At 36.3% G+C, this 26,685-nt stretch overlaps 1 protein-coding gene across 5 annotated transcripts in view; it reads right to left on the reverse strand.

Moving 5' to 3' along the window:
* Positions 1–26,685, reverse strand: part of LOC105428051 (ras-specific guanine nucleotide-releasing factor 2) — a 53,895-nt gene that overhangs the window by 16,681 nt on the left and 10,529 nt on the right. For all 5 annotated transcript variants that reach the window (XM_089083101.1, XM_089083102.1, XM_089083098.1 and 2 more), the window contains 7 exons: positions 8,786–8,892; positions 4,942–5,089; positions 3,907–4,217; positions 3,157–3,386; positions 2,720–2,913; positions 1,779–1,904; positions 1,584–1,686 (listed from right to left, as the gene is read on the reverse strand). In XM_089083101.1, the coding sequence (XP_088939227.1) occupies positions 1,584–1,686; positions 1,779–1,904; positions 2,720–2,913; positions 3,157–3,386; positions 3,907–4,217; positions 4,942–5,089; positions 8,786–8,892 (1,219 nt within the window). The remainder of the gene's footprint in view (positions 1–1,583; positions 1,687–1,778; positions 1,905–2,719; positions 2,914–3,156; positions 3,387–3,906; positions 4,218–4,941; positions 5,090–8,785; positions 8,893–26,685) is intronic.

The raw sequence follows: 26,685 nt of genomic DNA on the forward strand, positions 1-26,685 counted from the left end.
ACCGAGATTTTTTTTTTTTTTTCATACAACAGCACACATGTACCTTATTTATATACAGACAAAACAGCTACAGCTGATTCTTATATTCCCGATTATCCTTGGTCCCTGATACCAACGTCACACACATCGCTTGGTCCCGTCTTCTTCACTATCTAAGCTACACTTAACAGATTTGTTGCCAAACTCCCATGGTTCTCATGTGCATCGAGCCGGTTTGATAGACCGACAAAATGGCAATGCCACGGATTGGCAGCCGGTTGTTTCGGCGTTCGTTCGTCGACCTTTAGATAGTCGCGATGTCGCCGAATATCTCCCGCGGATAGAGACAGATTCTCCAAATTTTCGCCCTCGAGCGGAATGAGACGTTCGCGCCGATTGATTTTTCAACGTCGCGATGAAACGGAGGATGTTTGCGTGATGACGTTCGCCGGATGGTCTGCTCTGGCGACCAAGGGACGTTTACCATGTGATGTGGCGTCAAGCACGAGGGTTGCCAGGATCGTGTTTATAAGACCGGTTTATGAGACTCTTATTGAAATAATTTTGTTATATACTACTTAGTATGTTGCCATTTTTAGTAAAAATGATTTTTAGCGATATTGTATTATGCAATTCTATTCGTTTAAGATTACTTTAATTTTTCATTCTTCTATCTTTTAGATAACAATTTTCATTTTTTAACATATACATATTAATTTTAATTTAAACATCCCCCCATTTCAATACTTAGTTCATTGTTCAATATTTTTAACACACATAAGATTTAAATTGTATTAAAATTTGAACGTCTTTAGTACTTAAAGTTATAACTGAATATCAGACATTTCATTCCAAATTAAACTTGAAATGATTGATAAAATTACAATTCTCGCAATCTTATGATATTATTCCGCTCATTTGCCATCGTATTGTAATTCATAATCCAAAGTTATGTAATAGTATTAGCATAAAAATTTTCCTGACGGAAACCCATTAGTGGTAGAATAGCATTTCGGCCCTGACAGGACACATTGCGCAGGATCGAGATGAGTCCGAGTACGAAAATATATCGACCAAGTCGCGTAATCGATTCTGAACTTGCAACTGTGCGTTTGCGCCCTTTGACCCGTGTTTCCGCTTTTCTCTCCGTTATCCCTAACTACGAGGAGGTCTGTTGAGTTTTACCGACAGCGATCAAGTTTAGGAATGAGTTTCCCAGCCAGGGATAAGCCGTGAAAGGATACGCGAGTTATCTGGCAGTCTCGGTTTTATCGACTTTGGCAAAGTACGTTAAATTTTGTAATCTTTGATTTCTTTTCTATACGTAATGCAGAAATAATCTTTCGAGGAAAATACAGTAGCTGTAATTTTTGCATTGCAATAGGAAACTTATTAGATTTCGTTTAGAGATAAATAGAATAAAAAGTGCCATCGCTAAAATGCGAAATAATTTTGACTGTTTTATTTTTACACGAATCTATTGCGCTATTTAATATGTTGCGATGTTTAATTTTTTACTTGAGACGAGTCTTATTTAAAAAAATAAGACCGAAATGTGTGTTTGCGATATATACGATTATTAGAAAGAACACAAATGCACTTACCCTGTCTGACGAAGACCTGATTGACATCCAATAAAATATCGCACCCTTCGACGATCATTCGCTCCACGGCTAGATTTTTCCTCAGATTTTCAGTTTCGCTGACCTGAAAGATGAGACATATCGGATTAATATTTAGATCCAGGACAAAAGACGATACCTACTTAATTAATTTGACTTTGATTAATTGACAAATACCTCATCATGCATTTGCCTCGAGAGATCCTCCAGCTGTTGCCTGGCGTTCTGGAGACTCTTACGTTCCACATGATCATACGGCGTGTGCGCCAATAACTCGTGCAAAGTAATTATATATCTCGGAATCTAAACGAATAAAGTAAGTAGCTAGATTAAGGAACTTCTGCTCAAGTTCCACTAAAATCAGAAAAAAAAAAGAAGAAAAAATTAGGAGAATAATCACACGATATAAAGCTCGTCAAATAAATTTTAAGTTTCAATTTTCCGAGAGAAAAGGTGCAAATAAAAAAATTAATTATGTAGGAGTGCGGCATACGAGAGATATCTCATTATATTAAAAAAAAAAAAAACAGATATTAATTATATTTCGCCAGTAAATTTAAAAAGAATTTTCCGCGTTCTGTGAAAATTGTCGGAAGGGCGCGATGGAATGTATATTCTCCGGATCAATTCCACTCATTTTATAAGATCTCGTCAGATCTCATGCAATATTCATGGGAATTTCCAAACTATTTCATACAATCGATCGTTTCCAAAGAGGTATTCATATCACTGTGATCATTCCATTTTTCTATCTTCCTTTTTGCCCGGGAATTTCTTGCGGGAAGAACAACGCGAGAAAATTAATGCCACGTTAATATATATGTGTGTGTGTGTGTGTGTGTGTGTGTGTGTGTGTGTGTGTGTGTGTGTGTGTGTGTGTAATATATATATATTATATAATATTATATATAATATATATACATATATAATATATATAATATTTTATATATATTTATATATTACTATATATATATATATATATATATATAGAGTCCATGCTCCTCTCATAGCAACAGTAATATAAAACGATAGATGTGATTTTTTAAAAACGTTTGTGTTTTGTCGGGCTTCGGCGTTCCATGCAGAACTGCATTGATTTCCGCGCGTGACAGTCTTACCTGATGCATGGGATACGTTAGAAAGGTCTCCAGGGATCGTCCGTGGCAGGCAGTCTTGTTCTCCAATCTATTGAGCAACGCCACGAACGGTGACGATTGCTTGCACTCAGTCAACACTTGAAGGCTATAGTGGTGGTTTCTCACGTATTCCTGATATATGGATAACATCGGTAGCAGCATGTCGAACAAGTCACCTGCGTGACATACCCGATTGCGATCGATCGATATGTGATACATCCACATTGTTTTTTTTTTATTACAAAATATGCATAAATAATAATTTGCATAATAAATTAATATTGTTAGAAGAAAAAAATAGTAGAGGCTTGCGTAGAAAAAGTCTTTTGTCTTTTTGATTTGTTAAGTTATTAGGGATATGAACTCGTCGTCTAATACATCGATTTATACTACTTAAAGTGATTTCAAGTAGTCCATACCTAAAACTAAAGTGGGCCAGCTCTCCATACGCGAAGTGAGACCCTTCAAAAAGATTTGATGGAGAAACAGAACGGTTTCGCTATTCAAAAATATGCTATTCACATCCTCGTGACTACATGGGGGTTTCTTTGAACTAGCAGCCATCTTGAAAGGCCTCAGAAAACAGCTCACTAAAATTTCCATTTGCTCCGTATATTCCTCCTCGGCTTCCACCATTTGGAATACCAGGCTGAAATAGTAGGGCACGCGTTCAATACCTTTGGTAGCACAAATTAAACAAAGCCAATAACCATCGGCTTTATTGTTGTTGTATCATAAATGAATGAAATATGAGGGAATATCGGCTGATTAAGAGAAAATTTCTCAGCGGGAGAAGAACAATGATAAATTTCATTTCATTGGCGGAATAAATATATTACATAAAGTTATTATATGATAACAAAGGGGATATAATTTTATTTTATTATAAAAAAGAATAAAAAGAATAAAAAAGATATATATTTATATATATTTTATATATAATTTATCTGGTATATCATTTTGTCATAGAGACAGAAGAATTATGAAAAGAAGCTGCTCAACAATTTAAATCTTTTTCAAAGTTTGCATTTAATTTGCATCGCGATTATTTTTCACATGATTATATGAGACGCAATTCGTGGAAATTAGCGAAAGCACGGAAAATGACTATTAATGGAAAAACAAACAAACTGAATGTTATTATCGTACGAGAACGCAAAAACATTTACCTGTTTCGCTTGCGCATACTCTCAGCGTGCGGGCTTTTGATGTACTGTTCCACAATTTGCTTCCAACGTCGTCGACACAGCCAGCCCCTGAAGAAGCTCTGGACCTTCTTGACTTTTTGCATTTCGATGGAGCCCTCCGTGATGTCACGTAATCCGGGAGCGAAGCAGGCGGAACCATGAGCACTGCTACCGTACGGCTGGAATGTATTGTACAAACTTCCGGTACCTTGCGACATGGTTCTTTGAACCGCCGGTCGACTGGTGTACATCGACACTACGGAGGGCCTTAGCTCCTTTTTTAGAGCGCACAGCTGTAACGAGAATCACCACGAGAAAACCATAATCCCATAGACGAAATAATCCCGTGCGCAAACATGTTCCTGTATTCCTTTAAGGTAAGCCAGATGAGGATGCTCAAATCAAGGAGACTTGGATTAAATTCTGAACGAACGCTTGGATGAAACATTTTTAGTTGTTTTACAAACGTAACAATTTCATTAGCCCTAATATGTTATCAATTTAATTATTAAAATGCAGATGTGAAATCAACGAAAGGATTAAAGTTTACTCGAGTTAAAACGTGAAACTCAATTTAAATTTTAATTTCGAAAGTACCTCGGAAAATACTTCAATATGTATTATCAGTAGAAATTAAAATCGTATCACGGGATACATGAGATAATTTAATTTAACTAATTTTTGTGACATTATATCGCAAGGAAAAGAATAAGTATATAAAATATAAAGACACAATTTTTTTTTTATTACTTTTCAAAAAAAAATATTGCAAGAATTTTATTTACGTCCGTTATTATATAATATTTTATTACACATGTATGTATTAATATCAATAATAAAAACAAGGTGTAAAATTCCTCGTGCGATATGTAGATTTATTAAAAATTAACTATTCATTGCGAACGATCTACTCGTAATACATGTAAAAATGTAGTCGGTAGAAATAAAAATTCACGCAGCATAGAGCAAAATTACGGGGAAAAATGAGGTAAATATAACGCAGCTGATATAACTGACCTCCGCTCGAAGCTTTTTTATTTCCGACGCCAAGTCCTCGCATTGCTGGGTGTACTGCCACTTGGCTGTTTTCTCGCTCTCGACGATTTGCAACAGGTGCAGGTGCTTCTGCTCGAGCTCCTCTTTTTGTAGCAACAATTTGTTGAAGCTAGAAAATCAATACCCAAGAAAAAGAAAACTGAGTTAGACTTATTGTTAGTGTGTATGCCTGCATCTCGTGTGCCGCGCTTAAAAAAAGTGTTATTTAAGCGGAGAATCGTGGTACAAAGGAAAATAAAACGTACGATCGTACATGGCCTGGAAAAATGTGCAGAGTGCACATTCCGGGAATTTTGCGCGGAAACGAAATTACGGGTTTTTTTTTATCTGCAACCGTATGGCGGCAGAGAAATGAAATTCGCAACATTTTCGCAATATTTTTTAACGATTTGAGAACCGATGAAACAAAACTTTGCATGCGTACGTAGTTTGATTGTCTATTATTATATATATATATATATATATATATATATATATATTCTATTGTTATATATATATATATATATATCTCTTGTTATATCTATATATATATATATATTTTTTTTTTATTTAATTTTTATCAGAAATTTGCATTCTTTTCTAAGGAAAAAATGATTTCAAGTTGAAAAATTTTATATATCATAAATAAAAAAGAAATTTATTAAATCACAATTACTACCTTCAGATTTTTCTGCCAAAAGTCGATTTTTCTAAAACTGAAAATGGTGGAAAACAATAATTTTCAATAGTAAAATTTGACTATTCATTCATGTTTAATATTTTGTCAGTATATACTGTGTTAAATAAACATTTACATTATTATTTAATGTTAAAAATATGATCATTAAAATTTAGAATAATTGGTTGGAAATTATTTTTCTGCCCCTGCCAGGGCTGGAGATTTGTTCGAGAGAAACCAGAGAGGTAATATTTGTAATTATAATCTATATAATGCTTATACTTTTCTTGGAAAATTATTTTAATAAAATTAAATTACTAAATTTTCTAATGCCAAACAAATTGATGAATTTTCTTAAGATCCTTCCTTCTCTCTCTCTCTCTCTCTCTCTCTCTCTCTCTCTCTCTCTCTCTCTCTCCTCTCTTTCTTTCTCTCATAAATTGAACATTTGACATTTATGTCTTATCGTGGCATAATCTAGAAAAGAGGCGGGGTTTCGGCCTTAGAATCCCCAACTTCGTAAAATGATACGAAATCCGAAGCAAGGCATAAAGTATCTTTCCTTAGAGAGGAACGCGTCACGTGAGAGGAAAGATACACCACGAAAGATATATATTTTTTTCATGCTAAATATTATTACAAAATTATAATATAATCTTGTACTATCTAAACTATCAATGCAATCAGCAGGATATACTTCTGCGTAACGTACATCTTGTTTTGATGTTTATTACTAAGATATTCGTAGAGTTACCTTGACTTGCTTTAATTTAGAATTCTTATAACGAGCAAACATTGCGGAGCGTAGTGTCTCTCTCATAAGGCATATAAAATATTTCCTTCTAGTTTAACTTAAATTTTAATCAAGTTACTTTACATGCATGTCTCTCTATGCCATGCAAGTACATAGTATACGAGCTCATCTACGGCAATGTTTTTGAAGAAGCTCTGCTTGAGTTTACGCAATACAAGCGCTCGAACGTGGTGGTCTACATTATATGAAAAAAATGATCGTGGTATTGATCGACCTCTGCGTGATACGAGATACTCGAAGAAGTATCAACCCTGTATTTTCGAGCACGGTACGGGAGAATTGCTAAAGTAACGCGGATAGTCATTATCTATGCATATTACGGTGCAGGATAGCGGTAATCTGAGAAGCCGCTCCGCTGGGATATGAACATGTATAAGTCGGCTTATAAAACGAGGACTATGCGGGAAGGAGGGAATGTAGTTTCTCACGTGATGAAATATTTAAAAGAAATGAAACATACACGTAATATTTTTTTGCATCATACAAGCGACGAGGATATTATCTGCGAGATTTCTCACGTCCTGGCCGATAATTATATAGAAAGGCGTAAATGAACTTTCTCTGAATTTTGTGAATTTGCATTGAAGACCAATACAATTATAATAATAAATAATAATTTTTTTTAAACTCGAAATAGAGTAAGCAAAATATCCGAGAATGTCACAGAGAATTTATATTTAATAAAGAAATAATGTTTCAAATGATTAAACGGGTAAAAGATATTTACAAAAAAATGAAGCAAGAATGAAGTATTCGATTTAATAATAGATCGGAATGTGTAATAAATGTATAACTTTTATTTCTTTCTCAGTAATCTTGCGAAGTGTCAGAGCAAAGTAGCGAAATTTGTGACTACCGTTTTTTCTCACGTAAGAGTATCTCACGTGCATGGCACGACACCGAGCATTAGAAACGATGTTTGACGCATCTGCGAGCACCTGCGGAACGATCACGTTCCTCAGGAGAAGCACCTGCGACGAAAAAATGACCAACGGGACTTGGTTTGTTTCTAACCGCGCGCATCTGTAAACAGAGTCGACGAATTGCAGCCGTAAAAATTGTTAGCGGAGAGAAATTTACACGAAACCTTTTATCATACAAAAAAGTAAGGGAAACAGGAAGCTCTCTCTCTCTTTTTTTAGTCTAACTGTTTCTACTTTTACCGGAAATGTTTTGAACGAATTGCATTAACGGATAAAATACATTTGTAAAATTGTCACATCGTGATTGCCCCCTTCGCTGGGGGGATTTCCAATAATCAGGGGTTGGTTAATAACCAGCGGTTTACGGCTAGTTCTGCTCCGTAAGACGCGTTTGATAATGTGATGAAGATTACTTCGGCGTTAATGTGCACAAATTACAACGCCGGGATTAATAGAGAGGTGGTGGCTGAGACGGCTCGATGTTAATGCGGTGCCCGTAAACGTATTTATCAGCACATCAACGAGATTAAGGGAGTCTTCTGAATAATAGACCAAGTGCAGAATCTACAGCGAAGTGCGGATAAAATAGAGCGATGTGTTGGAGAACAAAGTTAATTATTACACCGCAAGCTACAATGTCCATTCCGCGGTATTATTCCGTTAGCTCGCGCGTTTCTCCTCTTCCGTTCCACAAAAGTGAACGCGCATAAATCTCCGATCGCAAGACTTAAGATTACTTTGTGCTGCCGTTTCATTAAAAAGAGAAGACTTATTAAATACGCGTGGCTGAATAAAAGAACTGAGTAACGGCACGTCCGCGCTCGTAAACTAATAAAACACTTTTTTTTTTCCTCTCGTCGCGTGACATACCAAACAATTATGTAGATTAATAATTAAATATTTATAACTTATAATGCAGCCGAATAAATAAAGCTTTTACATCGTGCGTGTTATTATTATTATTGAGATTCATATTTTCTGATCTACCGGCTTATGAATATTGATAACAGAATACAACGTAAGTATAAAGAGGGTAATTGCTTGAAACTGAAATAAATTTCACGAAGCCGTAGGAACTTATTGACGATGCCATATTTAATTTTTCCTCGGAAAAGGGATAACAGGGAAGCTCAGCGATGTCAATTCAATACGTTCAATAGCTGCGAGACCGACATAACGGCGAGGCTCTTTACTCGATTCTCACGAGACGAAGCTGACTGAAGCCGCCGTGGACCGGCGGCGAATTTAATTGAGGAGCCTCGAGACATTTCAGAACGCAAGCATGCTGCGCTCAGTGTCGTCGAAGTGATCGCGATGATTTACGGGAATGGTGAATCTCTGTGAATCGAGGTATCAAGCGTGCGTCGTTTCAATCCTAGATCTTCAATTCGGGGCGCGAGCCGTCGTTACCTAGCTTCTCGTATCGCATCGATCCACGCTTTGCAGTCCGTCTCTGTGGCCGCTTTTAACTCGTATTGCCGTTGGTTCTCCCTCCTGTACGATATCGCGAAACAGTGCTGCAACAGAGGAACGATAAAAAATTGAGTTATCTCCAGTGCGGCAATGACGACGGCGGGACCATCAAAAAGCTCAATCCCTTCACGGTGCTCGATTTGCGCATTGTGCACCGTGAATGAAAAATGCCGTACGCAAGCAAACCGATAACGTTTCAAAGCGTAGAGAGGCAAACGAGAATGCCTCCCCCCCCTCTCTCTCTCTCTCTCTCTCTCTCTCTCTCTCTCTCTCTCTCTCTCTCTCTCTCTCTCTCTCTCTCTCTCTCTCTCTCTGTTTCTCTATGCGCTCCTTACGCCTTTGATCGGATTCAATTTATATGCTTTTCGCTACTTATGTAAATTCCTACAAATCCAGGGAAGCTCGCCCTCCCTCGAATTTCATTAAATTGCCCCGTAAATATCTATATAATGCGAAAAGCCTAGAACTGCGTCTATTCTCTATGGCGGCGGCATTGTTCCGGGATTTATCCGGGGATTTTATTTGCACGATGGCTCTTACGAAGGCATTAACTATGCAAACCCTTATCATGATTTCATTTAGCTACGTGGCGATTGCAGACTCAGTGTAAATCAGAAACTGTGCCCGGTCAACGCGAACAACCGTATTTCACACGGTTTGGTTTTGCACAGCAATTTTCGAACTACCTATCGATCATGCAAATCTGGAACAGCGGATTATTTCGCACAACCGGGTATTAACGAACGCAAATCACAAAACTCCCGCATGTATCCCCCATGATTTTTTTTCAATGTATGAGATTACAGTTGTGAAAAATGTAAACCCATCGTGAAAGTTCACATTGTTGTTTAAAGGCAAAGGAATATATCATACGCCGTGCTTTGTCAGCGCAGATTTCTCTATCCCCGACTAGAAAGTTCCCGGCTCGTTTGTGCTCGACAACATTCCACAAGGCAAACACGCGCAAGTGGGAAGGCCGTCTCAGAGAGGACCTCGCTTTACAGAGTTTTCAAAGAAAATCCGCGAACAGTTTTTATTCATTCACTAGGCGTGTTCGGCATAGCACGTTTCTGCGCGAATGTCTATCGCTGCTGCGTATTCGTATTTTAAGAAACGCGTGACGTAGACATCTCATCCCTTTAACCGCTACACAGATATTACATACTTAATTTGGCTTTGCGTGGACGTTTCTTCGTAAAGAGCGAGAAATTAACGCAACGCGATATAAGCGAATTAAGTAAACTGAAAAATCGTGATTACGCGAGAGTGCAGTTGCCGCCCCCTTTTCGTGCGTTATGATGTATGAGTTTATCAGGCGGAAATATATGGCAAGTTTTTCTAGGATAAAGCGGGTGTGCATTTAATTACGCCAAATGGCCTTGTTTCTTTTTTTTTTTTTTTTTTTAAGGGAGGGAAAGGATTTGCCTTTTCTTTTTCTGTCAGCACGTGTGAAAAGAAGAATTGTTCCCTTTGCATTCAGGACAACGCACGGAACAGTTCGCAGCAAATTGATATTTTTACTCGGAGTGAATTAGAAGATGGATTCTCACACCTGTGTACATTAAAATTAAAGCAGCGCGCCCGTTTATTATCCCGTTCGCGTGCAGCGCAGCGCGGAGTGCATCATTTAATTTCCGTCTGCGGCATGTATCCTCGACGCAGCTTATAACGCGGGATACACACCGATACATTAATTAATTAAAATCTGAGGTGACGATGTAAAATAGAAGCGTTAATTATACTCGGGATGCATTAAAATACGATAATGACTGCGTGTTTCTCCGGGCGACCGGATTACGCGTCTCCGCCCGATAATTTGCGCTGAATCGAATATTCGCGGCGCCAATGTGAGGTCGGCCGCGATCAGAAATTAATAATCATATTTTATCGGTTTATTTAATATCCCAGGAGGATCAGGATTAATTATTGAAAAAGAGTAGCGAGGGAATTTTTGAGATAAACGCGCTACATCTCGGAATTAAATCCTTAATAAATCAGAGACCTGTCGCTTCGCGAATTTATATTAATTAATTTTACGTCGCGGCGCGAACGTACGTAACGTTTTATAAAATTCTCTCGTGCGACGGGAAGGATACGCTGCAACGTCAATCGATCCGATAGATCTGTACTCTAGATTAACTTCATTCACGCCACATTAGCTTTCTATGGGATCATTATGAGCATAATTGGTATGTATGCATCTGAGCGCTCGCGAGAGATGCGGCTAATTAAGGCGCATCGATATTACTTTAGCTTCGTTAACTGGTTCTTCACTATGTACTTCGATCGGCGAGACGGACATTTTGTCCGCGTTGTCGGTTGTAACGTCCGTTGTGATCGGCGACAAAAGTCTCGCACGTTACATTGTCGGACATGTGTGTGTTATGTACGCGCGGGACGTGGAGCAGCGGATCAATTGTAAGTGGAATCAAGTATCATAACAATGACCATCCGAGTGAATATTCATGACCCATATTGCCGAGAAGGCAAGTCCGAGTGGGCTAAGTGCTTTCTATGATATTACTTTGAAATTCAAGTCCGCGCGCTGGTCACGAAACAGTCGGAGTACAGTTTCAATTATGGAAACGCCATTAGTTAGCACTATTGATTTTCGATGTCTAAAGATATCAGTCATTTAGATAATTCTGTTATGCAAGACGAGAAATATTTTATCAATTCCCTGCAGAAAATAGATAAATTAAAAGCAATACCATCTGGTCATTATTCCTAATCCAATGCTTTTCCGAATAATGAGAAAAGGTCTATTGACCAGGAGTCACTTTTTCTACTACTCTTTTTCAGTACTCGAGGCAGACAAACACCTATCACATATAGATCTATATGCGATGAATACTTTACCGCTACTTTGGTAATATTACATGAAGAAACAAAAATAAAAATTCAAATAAACATAATACATGGTGATCATCATTTTTGATTATTCTTGTCCCGTTAACACAAAAATATTTTATAAATAAAAATATTTGTATAATAATTTAATTTTGATGAACATCCTGCATTTAATCCAACATATCGCACTAAATCTGAATTAAAATTATTGTTTTTTTTACATGAATGCAAAAAAAAAGAATAGTAAAATGGTATATCGTATTTCTGATTTTTTTTTGGTGACTGTAATTTTTTTCTCGTATCACAATATCGCGTTTCCGCAATACTATGCACTCTGGACGCGACATTATTTTTCGCGACACTTTTACATCTATGGTTACAGTCTTCTCTAGAATTTCGTTGTAATATATAATGAGACTGTAAGAGAGGCACTATGCAGTAAGCGAATCGTGCAAGATTTCTTGTACTTTGCAACATACATATATTTTCCGGAACGCAAGCCGAGAAAATTAGATACGTGTGAGTTTATCCAAAAAGTATGTTATGATTATAACATACATTTGCTATTACGAAAAAAACCATAATGTTTTTAAAAAAAAAAATTTAAGATCTCGGCAAGTGCAATCGCAAAATTATATGTAATATAGTATAATATAATATAGAATATCATGTATAAGTTTATATTTCCATTATTAAAATATGTAAATGAATTAATTCTCCCTCTTTAAAATATAAATTAAATATAAAATAAATTAATTATAAGTTTTCTGTAAAATATCTAACACATTATCTGGTACATTAAAAATTACAATATATTAAATTTTGTTCGCTAATTGTTGCTTTGTAATATTTTTAATTTTTAATATATTTATATTTTTTGCTTACGATATTATACAAGTTCGGAGGATTTATACTGTTTATTTTATAATAGTACGACAATAAAAATTACAACATTGAAGCGAAATGTAAAAAGTCATTATATTATGTTCTTTTTCTTCCATGTGAGAAGAACTTTGTAATCGATCAATATGAGTCGAAGGACTTCCTTTTCTCGAATCTCTAAGGAATATGAGGATTTAACGGCGATACGAGAACTTTCTCTCTTTTTCAGAAAAAGAACCGTCTTTCAGACGGTTTCTGAAAGACCAGGCCTCTCGAGAACATGAAAATAACGGTAAAATCGCGTAAACGTATCGTAGTTCCCATGTGTATTTGACGAGCTCTTTGCTCTCGAAACTATCACATGAGAGAAGTTTCGGCGTTTGACAATTGTACGTGCTTATCGAAATAAAACTTGTTTGAGACCAGTGAAACTAGCAGTTACGATTTTTATCTTCTTAGCATGATATCATGATAGTCTTTACATTTCATTTAAACATTTCACATATATTTTATACATGAAATTAAAGAAAATTCGAAAATGTATACAAGGATAATCGCTCAGACACTAATTTTTTGACATTAAAAAAAAAGAATACTTAAACCACCTTAAAAATTTTTTAATTTTATGTAAAAACATAAATTGCAGATACTCCTGAAATAAATATAATCTTCCTCAAAAGTCTATTTATAGTCTATATTTATAGTCTATATTCTAAAGGTTTCAAAAGTTATCCATACAATATCATCAAAGATACATGAGGAAATCTGAATTGCTCAATCGATTGTGACAAGGCAACGCTGATAATTCATCATACGACTGGTGACCGATATGGTTCGATACGACGATTTACTCCGTCCATACTTGCAGTTACTTAGGGATAATTACTAGCTAGATTTCCGTACAGAGAGAGCGTTTCGCCCCGATAACATGCACAAGGACACTGTAGAACTCCCTCACCCCCTTACTCCCTTATCAAGAAGTGAGACTCGTGTCAACTTGCATTTAGATTAGATGCATATTCTATCCCGCTTTGCTTGCACAGAGAACTGCGACTGACTAACTCTATTTAATACACATATATGTCTTTTATACGTACATTCTTGTTTTAATAATAATTTAAACAGTGAGTTTACTTCGTAATTTACATTTCATTTGAATATTTTACATATTCAAAATTTCAAAGTGCGACAATTTCGGTATGAGAGTACCATTAGAACATTACTGATAGAAGTAATTACCCCGAAAGAAGAAGATCCTTGGACACGTATTCCGTTTATATCAAGATCGAGCTTTGGGTCCAATTTAGAACTATACATGACCCTGCAATTGTATTACGGCTATTCGTAAATCTGTGGCTCTTTCATAAAGCAGCGACGATAAGTAAAACTCCTCTACATTTGTGAACGCGTTAACTGCGAGCAATCGCGATTTGATAAAAAAGATCGCGCTAATGATAATCTCAGCTCAGAATTTAATGCGCATTTAATAAGCAGGGACATGCTCATCTCGCTCCGAATACCGATCAGAAATTCAAAGAGATAACAGCACATTCTATATATATATATATATATATATATATATATATATATATATATGTTACAGCCGCTGTATTCGAGCCTTTTCGTTTATTAACTTCGATTTTCTGGTTCTCGAAACATATGCAATATGTAAATTCTGGTTCCAGCACCTATGCATAGTTATCGAGATTGTAATTGGTTATCGAGCCTCGTTAAATCGTCACAAATTCAAATGATCAACGAGAGAAATGGCCGAGTTCTCTTCGCTTGATAAAATATCTATGATGGTGAAATACGCAGTACATTGTGCATTTAATATTGCGATATAGAATCAAAAAGAGTTAAATTATTTTATTAAAATAATGTTAAAGGAAACAGACAGCTTAACTACCGAATCGGAATTATTTGATAAAAAAGTATATTTTATCCTTGTCTTTCGTATTCTCATTTATACGCACGTTGGCAATTTTAAAAATAAATATAATACTTTTTTTTTATATATAAAAATTATGTGTATTTTACGTAAAATAATCATTTGATAAAAAGGCGAGTCAAGAGTTATCTGACCCACTTTTAATAGCCCCAGGGTATCACGATGACGAGTTAAAAATCGGAATAATTTCGGCGAATTCAATTTTGAAAAAAATAACATAGATACAATTTATTGTTATATGTCCGTTATGACGAACAAACAAAATTTTTTTTTCTTCATGTAACATACAGAAATCGATATTACGTCGGTGTGAATCCCTACTGAAAAGTTCACGCTCGTGGTTCTGAATTTTTAAATAAAAACTGCCATTCGAGGGTCGCACGACGGCCTCAAAATACAACTTTTATAATGTGCACGTGTGAGAAATCGAAAGTTTAAAATAATAAAAAAGACATGCAAAGCCTCTCTCTCTCTCTCTCTCTCTCTCTCTCTCTCTTCGCATGGACAGATCGAAAACGCGAAATAAAACATGAACATTTTAAAAATGTATAAGGATACGAAAGATGATGTGCGAGAAAAAATAACTAAAAAAATAATAGCACGGAATATAAAAATTAATTTATATTGAAGACAAAAACATAGGCACTCTTCGGTGAATAATGTGCACTAAATTGAAGGAATACATAATGAACAAAGTTTACAATAATTTTCATAGGCCGCGTATCCTTTATTCTCTATGTTTTGTATATACATTAATTCCTGTTACATTTAATAAAGCTGCAGAAACAGCTTCCACCGCCGACTTTTTATATTATTATTTTACGTTATTTTACAGCCAAATGAAAGTTATTCTGTTATTGTTTAATCCGAAATACTCTTCGAAGCGGAAGCGGAATTAAAATTAATTAATGACGAATTTATATAACTCGCCCCTTTCCCTTACGTGAGAAAATTGAACTTTTCCCACATGACATCCTATAAATTATCGCCTAGCAGGGTTTCCGGGGATAGACCCTGATAAATCCCGAGATCGTCGAACACAATTCGCGGCACGTTCGAGCTTGTTATAGATTTTCGCACGCGAGATGAGACTTCAATAAAATCGCGTCAGACGGAATATCTCCGGATATATCTCTCCCGCCATTCAATGTTACGGACGTGCAGGTACGCTGCAATTCGAACAACACTGTTTTACGATACATTTCACCTCTCGTCAGTCAGAGATTCGATAGACGTTTCCTGCGGAGGGGAAGAGAAAGGAAGAGCGAGAGAGGGCTCAAAGGAGAAGCTCAAAATTTCTATTGCCAGACGACAGACGACTTGTATCTCCGATCAATGCAAGTCGCGATAATGTGTGACGCGATAATGCAGCGTTCCGAAGCGCATAATGAAAAGCGCACACAGTAACAGTTAACGCAAAATAAGGACCAGTTGGGGTCTTTGAAATAAACAAAGACGATATAATATATCCTCGTGGACATCTAATAAACCTTTTTGAACATGCCATTTCGGGCTCACATATAATTGAGGTAAATTGTGCACCCCGACGCGCGCGCACGCGATCCCCCCCGATTGTCGGGAAATTGAGATGAATGCCAAGGGTAAATGTTTGATAAAGTAAGGGGAAGAACAGAATTCACTCTGGGTCGCAAAGTTGTTCCTGCTCGTCTAGTCTGCAATATACAGATGGACGATAAATAACGCGCGCAATGACCGCGCGCGATTGATTATTAGCTCGTAGCGTTATAATTTATTCAAATTAAACATAATAGTAGTTGGAATTCAATTTATGAGGACGATCGAGAATTATTGGATTACATGTGCGTGTAACGAGTATTAATATGAACATAATAAAAATAATATATTATATATCCATTCGTACACGCAGTTCTGACCGAGTTAATGCACGTGTATATATGAATTATCGCGTGTCCAAATGCATGCAGAAAATTAATGAGATTGCATTTTTAGCGCAATGCAAGATTTATTATGAAGAATCAAACCAAAAAACGAAATACATGTCGTACGAACAAATTAAAATATTGTATAATAATTTACAATGTTAATTAATTAAATCGTACAAATTACCAGCACGTGTATTTTGCACGATAGTAGACGATTTCTTTTCTGGTTCAAATGCAAGAAGTTTGTGCGGAAATTTCCGCTATTAATTATTAGCAACATTCGTATGCAAAATAGTCTTTTAAACAAAACTCTCCTAGAAAGATATATAAAGAAACATCTAAATCCAAAGTATTCAAATTTCGAATTTCTAAATTTTAAATATTTTTCATCATTTTTAACAATACATAAAGTATATATCTCAGATTAAATTTTACGTAAAAATTACGTTTTACATTACCGTGAAAATTAGTTTTTTCATGAGTTTATAATGTATTAATAATTTAAGATATTTGTATCTTATAATATAAAACTTTATATATATATATATATAAAATATATATATATATATATATATATATATATAAAATATAATATTTTTTATTACATATTTTATGAAAATCATTTCCATATTAGAAGTTATCGAACGATACTTGCATCTATACTATATATTACAATTTAATATTTCATATATTAATAAAATACAAATTATTTTGCACTTTAATATCGTTATATAATTAATATATTTGTAGTGAGAGAGAAACAGTTATGGATATTATGGATGCAAATATTACTGCAGTGCAGTGTGCAGCTATATTATAATCAAAATATTAAACTAATAAGTAATTCGACCTTTTGATACCAAAACATGTTTATAATATGTAATTATAATAGTTTATACAGAATATACAGAATGTCCCAGACCTCCCATAACCACCATCAGTGGCGGACTTCTGAAGTCACTTTTAAAACGAAAATTAATCAATTAAACTGTTTAAAATACATATGTTTTGGCAATACGATCATACAATTATTATTTTGATATGAGGATTTTTATCTCAAAATAATTTTAGGAGTCTGCAATTAACGGTCGTTATAAAAAATCTGGAACATCCATGTATATACATGTATATACATCTTAGTATACATGAAAGCATTTTGCAACTTAAGGACAAAATTGCTTTTCGTAAAACTGAAATTGAGATAACAAGATAAATTATCGCATTTTAGTATCGATTTCATTAATTTTATTTCAAGTGGTCGTAAAGCTTCTATTAATATATATATGAATTACATTTGTATCAGGTTATTAATTTCTAAAATGCATCTCAATTATGTAAGAACATAATGTAATGTATTTCCTGATAAATTGCTTGATAAAAACCTTGTTTTTTTCTTTTTCTTTCTTAATTTTCTGACGTCATTTTACATTAGATTTCAACGTGATTACGTACACGAGATACAAATAACAAATTATTTTATTTTATAAGGACTATTTTATTTTATATTATTATATTTTATATTATATTATATTATTTTATTTTATATGGCATTTGTGAAGAGATTAGCTCTTCTGTAGAGAGAAAATATTAATATTCTTCTCGTACATGTGCGTAAAATTATGGCTAATGTATCATAATACGGGAAAAAAAATGTCTTATAGTAACGGAATATTAGCTGTACGATAATGGATGAAACTTTATGTATGTAAAGAAGGACAGTTCCGCAAGAGATCGTCGACGAGCGGTTGAGGACATTGTTGAAATTCTCGCGATTCATCTCGTTTCCGGCGCGACGCTCACCTACGACCTATATCCCCTTCGTTGCCCTCGGCCTCGCCCTCTCGCTCTCGAGGTCGTACTGAGCACCTGTTAATCTTAGATTTCAACGTGATTACGTACACGAGATACAAATAACAAATTATTTTATTTTATAAGGACTATTTTATTTTATATTATTATATTTTATATTATATTATATTATTTTATTTTATATGGCATTTGTGAAGAGATTAGCTCTTCTGTAGAGAGAAACTACGGTATATAATCGCCATTGAGATATTCCCGCTCGAAGTCGTCCAATCGACAGGCGTTTGTGCTTTCGACGAACGTTCGATCTATTGTTGCCGAGCGGCAAGCAGCACTGTACAATCCACCTGCCACTCTTCGCCGTCGATGCACGTCCAACGTTACCGGGTGCATTTCCACAGCGGACAGAAATTAGTGTCCTCCGGGAAAAGCCGGATGTAATTGATATCCGTTGATACCATCGTGAGAGAGAAGAATTCAGAGATAAAGTGAGCGATGGGACACTTATATATATTGTATATCGCCATTTCGGTGATGACACATGGTGAATTTAGTATGTGAAAACATAAAAGGATAATAAAATATTGAAGAGAAAAAAATTGAAGAGAACTAATGGACACGATGTATTATTAAACTAAATTCTAACGTAAGTAAATTCGAAGGTATTAAAGGAAATTTTAATTAAAGTAAATTCTAACGATACAGATATTAAATCGTTTATATAAAAAAAGAGATAAAATAAGTAACGAGAAAGATTAAAATATATTATTAAAGTTTGTGTACATACACGTGTGTGTGTGTGTGTGTGTGTGTGTGTGTGTGTGTGTGTGTGTGTGTGTGTGTATTTACATATACATACAGATATATATATGTATATATATATATATATATATATATATATATATACAATTAATAATAATAAACAATTAAGATTATTATTATTATAATCTTAATTTTTTTAAGGTTTTTTATATATATATATAAAGGTTTTAGTTTTAAGATTTTATATATATATATATATATATATACACACACACACACACACACACACAAACTTTAATAATATATTTTAATCTTTCTCGATACTTATTTTATTTCTTTTTTATACAAACGATTTAATACCTGTATCTGCATTAAAATTTAGTTTAATAATACATTATGTCTTTTAGTTTCCATTTTAATTATTTTATGTTTAATTCTTTTATGTTTATACACACACACACACACACACACACACACACACACACACACACACACACACACACACACACACACACACACACACACACACATATATATATATATAAAATCTGTTACAGCAAGAAACAAATTATTAATAAAACAGTTAAAATAAACGTGAGGTATAAATCGACGACATGCCAGGATGTGTTAGTTGCATACATTGCAGAATGCCATTATGCTAGATATCACAAGAAAGCATAAATTGAATTTTAAGTTTCAGGTAGACCCAAGCAAAAACATAATTAGCGCGAGTTGGGAGGGATGGGTGGCGCGAAGAGAAGGGAGACGAAGGGAGATAAGAGATAAGCGGCGTGGAAGCTGCTCCGCGCGAGGTAAGCTCCCACGAGGAGCTTATTTTTAGCTGGAAACAGAATCGATTCATCCCTTCTGATGCTATGCCGGTTGCCGCAGTGGTACCAGCAACGTCAAGCCCAAAGCCGCGCGGCAACCGAAGGGGAGGCAGGACGAGAGTGAGAATAAGGCCGTGGAGCGACACGAGGGGTGGCGGTTAGCGCTCACGTGTACGTCTGTACATGAAAGAAAGAGAGACAGAGAGAGAGAGAGAGAGAGAGAGAACAAGAGAAAAGAAGGAGGGAAAAGAGGCATAAAAGAGAAAGAGGGTGTATATATACTGAACTCGTGCTTGTGCTTGGGTGACTATGCATATGTATGTGTAACGCAGCAACAGGCGAGATCAGACCACGTCGGTCTCGAATGCATCTCTCTCTCTCCCTCTGTCTCTCCGGCTCTCTCCTTCTTTTTCATCTTCATGCCCCCCTGACCCCCTTTTGCCAGCCTACCCCGATGCCTTTACCCGGTAGCCTTGTTTCGCGCGTGTGCATGCAACATCTGCGTAGTATCAGCGTAGTCAGGCCAATGTAAAATTCAGTATTCCCCAGCATCCCCAACATCCGGCGTGCGTTTTATCCCCCAGAATATGTGCGTCCCTTGGTTTTCTTCTTCTTTTTTCCTTTTTTTCTTTTTTATTGTACTTTTGCGCGACAATCCGCATCGAGGAATCGGGATCCTATTGATTGCCATGACCTTCTTAAACTTCCAAGGATTTCTTATTTTAATTTTATATCGCGATATTCTTTTAACTCGTAAACGAGCAACCTTACCAATTTACATACGTCTTACAAAAAAAAAAGATATAATGCAAATATTTTCTCATTTTGCGTCAATAGATTTTAGAATTGATTTGAAATTAAAGATATTACAGAAATATCAATCTAAATTTTTTTAATGACATTAACAGAATAATTATTGTTCAGACATCACCCAATTCCGATACATACATTCAATTTTAGATATATACGTGTTATATTTAACAAAAAGATGTATCGATGTAGGATTAATTTGAGAGCCGATCGAGCGCAAATATAATCGATCGATTGGATGAAGTACTCGATGACATCGTTATGTATCAGATGGCCAATGCATGCTATTCTGATGGCCGCCACCCATTAATCTTCGTAGTTCGCGATGGATTCATTCAAGAGTATCGTGAAGTGCCATTGACATATAGACTTCGATATATATCGGCGCGAATTGTCGACAATATTTAGCGAGATCGATATGGTCCGATCAGCGCGGGTGTTGGACATCGACAGATACGAATTTTCGAAAGTTAATTAGCGCGAAACTTTGTCGTTTGTGCACGTCGAAGCTCGCGCAATTTTCATACGCAACTTTCATTTCGTCCGCAAATTTCATACAATATGTTATGTAAAATGCTCCCTCCGGCAGTTTTATAAATTTTATGAAGTTCCATAATTAATCCTGTGATGCCGATGTAATTACGGCTAATGAAGTCGCGCAACGCATTTTACAATCCTGTAAAATGAAATATTGTTTGACAGAGCGGTATGCAATAAATAATAACCGCCCCCCTTCCGCCCCCTCTCTCTCTCTCTCTCTCTTTCTCTCTCTTTCTCTCTCTCTCGTATAATACGATCGCTATATAAACATGCCAATTTAGATCTTTGCGGACGGCCGAGAAATATTTATACGTGTCAACCGTGGCGCTTTGACGTTTCAGAGAGGAAAAGCGCGATGGAAACTATTCAAGTCACGCTTGACCTCTCGCTTACTCGGGAGAAGCATCGGTTTCCTGTAGTGGCGCGGTTTGAATTTAATCCGTGATATATTCGCGAGAATGAATTTAATTTCACGGCGAAAGTTCAGGCGGGGAGGAGGCAGGAGGGGGGGAGGGAGACTGGGAGGGTGGAAGACCACGGCGGCGGCGGTTATCAGTGTGCAACGGCAGTTAGAGCGAATTGTGAATTGACGATAAGAACCGAGACGGGGCGAAAGCGGCGCGTGCAATCTCTCGATATATACAGCGCGTTGCAGCAGCGCTGTAACATCGCGTCCCGATGTGCTATGCGTATCACGAAACGCCGGCAGCAGCTCTTCGAGCCCCTCTCCCTTCGGGCGCAGCGCCTGTTCAATTGTCATCGCCCGCGCCCGACAGCCATCGAATTAAAGCGCCGTGAAATGCGCCCGTTACATTTACGCCACTTTACGCGAGGCACATCACATCGAAGTTTCACAACCTCCGGCTTTCGCTCCATGGGGAGCTCGAGCCATAGAGCGGGGCGCGATTGTCACGTCTCTTCGAGAATCAATTAACGGGCAAATTTGCCGCGGCCTGCCACAATGATTACTCTCGCGTCATCGTCAGGTGGTTATGCGTAAAATAGCGCATTGCGCGATTTAAGCATTTCAATGAGGCTTCAACTCGATCGAAACGTCGATCGTAATTCGCGCCGATTCACGAATCAATATTTATTCCTTTCCTCGTAAAGTTTGATATCAAAGTGTTTTGAGAATAGAAAAATCAACGGCGCTTTTTTAATTATTCCGTAAATTAGAGAATCTTGCGGAAATAGCGAGATTAAATCTTACCAAATCTAATTAACCGATCTGCCACGGAGCACTTTCGGTGGATTTCTTTCGAGAAGGATCTTCTGTATTTTTTATATGTACGGATAAAAAATTTCAGAGAAACGAATCGTCCTGCTGAATTCTATTTTTGAAGTTTCCGTCCCACAGAGAGTCGTCGGAGGAAACGACCCTCGAGGCATTCTCCTGCGTAAAATTGCAATTCCGTAGGGGTTTCTGATATCCTGCTTTTTCTCTCTCTCTCTCTCTCTCTCTCTCTCTCTCTCTCTCTCTCTCTCTCTTTGCTCTCATATTTCTCGGCGTATCTGAAAATTTCTCGCGACGCGAAGCGCACACGTGGCCGACAACAAATTTTACTCATTTTTTTACCATCTACCGTCTTTCCTGTTGTTTAATCGCTTCTTTGAGCTTGTTTGATCTTCTCTCCAAGCCGAGCTTGTTCGATTATCTCGCCATTCGAATCGTGGAGGAGTCGGTTGTGCATTTGCAGAGAATCAACGTTTCGAGCTCAACGTCAAAGCTGAAGAACGATACAAATACAGAACTCGGAATTGCAGCAGCATAACATTTCGAGTTTTGGATTAATTTTTTTACATTATGCCTTTATGGTGTATCGATTATCCTTCGGCTCGCGTTTGTCATCGGCTCCTGTTATTAACATTAACGCGCCGACGTTAATTATATCGCGACGTTAATTAGCGAACTTTGGTCGTTGCGTATTATGATGGGGAAATAATTAATTACATAGTTCGCGGAATTAAAACAAGGCGCGTAATAATGAGAACGGCCGATATGATGCATTACATGAACCTGAAGCGCATAAAATATTCACCGATCGGGATTCACCGTTGATAGAAGCTGCAATTCCACCGCCAAAATTGAGAGTCTCTCAGAGACGGTGTAACAGATGTAACGTTTTGAATAAACACAAGTACCGAGACTTTCAAGAAATTAATCTCTCAAACACCGTTGGAAGTGTTAGAGAAACTCTACACCAGGATTTCGTATCGGAAAGCGTAACACAATTCCGGACTCTGTAACTGAAATCTACAAGGAATACCTTTAAAGGAATTCTTGTCACAGTAAAATGGAGTAATTTTGGTATCTTTGAATATATATAAAGAGAATGATATGCGTCAATTATATTAATTACTTAAATCCATGTTTATTTATTTTTTTCTTCTCTCAAATTTTTAAATGTATGTACTTGATTGATTTTTACAGACTTCTACACTTTATTTAATTAATAAATGATATTAAACGGTGAAGTATTGGCGCCGTTCAGTCAATATATCGATATATCACGATATATCAATATATCACGGCAAGTAAATATTGCAATATTCTAAAAGATTAATATTATTTTGTGTTGTTGAGAGGAAACGATCAAAATTAGAAGAGCCCGTAGCCTATATGTAGGAGGCAGAAGTTACTATGATATTCTCCGACATCTATTACATCCGTATACTACTGCTTTGAGAACGCACATAAGCAGATAAATGGAACATACATTGCCGATAATAATCATGTGCAGTTTGCACATTATTATGAAAGCAGATTGTAGTTATCAAAGATATGTCAAATGCGAAAGCGTTTCCGGCAGACTTCTGCTCTTCCAGTGTGGAAGTCATCAACGGCGCCGAAAAGCGCAATTTATATTTTTCCAAAGACAATTTTTATTTTTTTCATTAAAATATTTTCAACATTCATCTTTTTAATATCGTCTCGCACATCGCTCTGCAAAATAGATGGCTCTGAAAAGGCAAGTGTTGTCTTTTATTCGTAGAGTTACTGCCGAGGGATATTTCTAGAACATATAATATTAATAAGAGATACGCGACTGTCAGAGAGAGAGAGAGAAAGAGAGAGAGAGAGAGAGAGAGAGAGAGAGGGAGAGAGAGAGAGAGAGATGTCGTGACTTGAAAATAACAAAATAGCGGATGGCGTTATTTGCGCGTCAATTAGAGATCAGATGTAACGCCGGGATATTTCTGCATTCCCAGAGGAGCGTGTAAAATCTCGAAGGTACAGAACGCTCGATTAAGAACCGTCAGATTTAACCCTCATACTCGATATTATATAGAATTATCATCCTTGACCTCCTCGCAAGCATGAGCAAGGAGGATCTCTCTCTCTCTCTCTCTCTCTCTCTCTCTCTCTCTCTCTCTCTCTCTCGCGTAGACACTGATGCAGTGGAAAAATAATTTATTAACGGACGTTCTTCAGCTGTTCTACGTATTTTCAGAATGCAGCTAGATATTCTATCATAGTAATTAAACAAATAAGCGAAGTTTATGAAACAAAACGACTGATATCTCGAATACCTTAATGCGAACGTTTGAATAATTAATCAAGACACAATTACTTCCCCCTGTTCGCCGTGTCACAAACTTATTACCATGACTGATTAGAAGTTAATCGGGAAATCCATTAATAAAGAAGGAATTTACAAGATGGACGATTTTATATCGGTGATGAGCAACCCAGTTATCTCGCGAAAGAAAAATGTCTCGTTTGTGCAACAAACGACAATGTTCGATAATGCAAGAAATTCAAAGCTGCCTCCGGCAAGGATATAGAATATTCCAGCACGTGCTCTCCTAGAATGTAGAGAGATCTACATTTGTCCGTACATTTGTCTTCAGGTCGCGATAACAAAGTTAAAAAGGTAAAAGATTGTACGAAGATGCAACTTTAACAAGCATAATTTATGTTAGACAAGAATAATTTACAAGAATAATTTATAATGAATAATTCTTGCACAATTCGAATTATTTCGATGTATGCCTCAATTATTTAAAAAAAATAGTTTTTTATACATATATATATATAGTCATTTTTTCACAATATTGCTTGAAATTAATGTTCAAAATAAAATTAAAACAATTAAAATTAATTTAATGTTTGATATTTCAAAGACAAGTAATTTAGTAATTTACAAATCACACCCAACATAATAGTATAATTAATAAATGTCACTGGTCGCTGAACATCTTTCTTTTATGCAAAACGGAAATTAGCTCGTAAAATGAAAGGATTTAAGCACATTTCATACGAGTTGTATGTGAGGGTAAACTGTGGAACGTATTTTCTGTGTTACAACATACCGAAATGACGGAGTATTTAGACGGCTATTCATTTCGTTAGAGCGCATTGCATTTTCGTAACTTTCCCGCAATGTAATGTCGCTCAAACACGTTATCTCGAGAATAACCGTCGGAAATGAGAAACTCAACTCGTTCAATATGAGCGCACCTCCAGGATAATAATTCGAATATGCCGATTCAATGTAACGCTAATTCAATGATTTGCATTATCATTTGTCATCGTGATCGACAAATGGAAATATTATGCAACAGGAACATTTGCTAATTCTGGATAAATATGCAGTTAATAGACCGTCAGAGCGTTCGAACGAAAATATATATTCCCTCGATTTCCACGTACGAATTCGTCAACGGCGACCAAATATTCGTTGAAATGCGTATTTTTTACGATTCCCTTATTCAACGTGTATGTTTATCTGTGTCCTGTTGTCTCGATCGCGCTAAATCCAACAACATTTTACAGCAAAACATTTTCGCTCACGCAATAACGTAAAAAACATTTACGTTATATAGAATAAACGTTTATATAGAATATATGGATATCCCTTCGATCCGTGCAGCTTACGCATCGGCAAACAGTTATTCGTGCAACATAAAATGTATGAACAATATATAAAAATAATTCTTTTTTTATATATGCGCATGAAAAACATAAAATATTATTGCAACCGACAGCTTTAATTGTTTAGAGAGATTGCTCGTTGATTTGATAATTAACTTGTATCTGCTTGTATCGTAAAATGCCCTGAACTGGAGCAGATGATTGCGAAAGAACAAGTCGATAACTCATCGTCGATTCTATGCGAACGCTTCAATAAGTGAACATTCCAAAGTGAATGTCATCCGATTGACACTCAGTTATAATTGTACTCTTGCATAACACACAAACGTATTACTTTATCTGACCTGTATACCTTCGAAAGAAATGCACGGCGTACTCCTATTAGAAGATAAATAAGGTGCCTTCCTAAGATACAAGACGAGTCTCCAATCGAGCACGAGAGAATCGCGAAGAAGAAATGCGCGGCGTATCGGATAATCTTGTCTCGTTGCGTCAAGCCGCGACGCACAAGCCACTTTATTCACAAACAACGACCGTCGTCCTTAATTAATTAATTTACCAAGTTTGCCAAGTATAAACACGTTTTCCGCTGCGTCAGCTGCAAAAAAGACGAATCGGGAAGAAGG

This window comes from Pogonomyrmex barbatus, unplaced genomic scaffold (genome assembly GCF_055798465.1).
Source record: "Pogonomyrmex barbatus isolate J1 unplaced genomic scaffold, ASM5579846v1 scaffold7, whole genome shotgun sequence".
Taxonomy (NCBI): Eukaryota; Metazoa; Arthropoda; class Insecta; order Hymenoptera; family Formicidae; genus Pogonomyrmex; species Pogonomyrmex barbatus.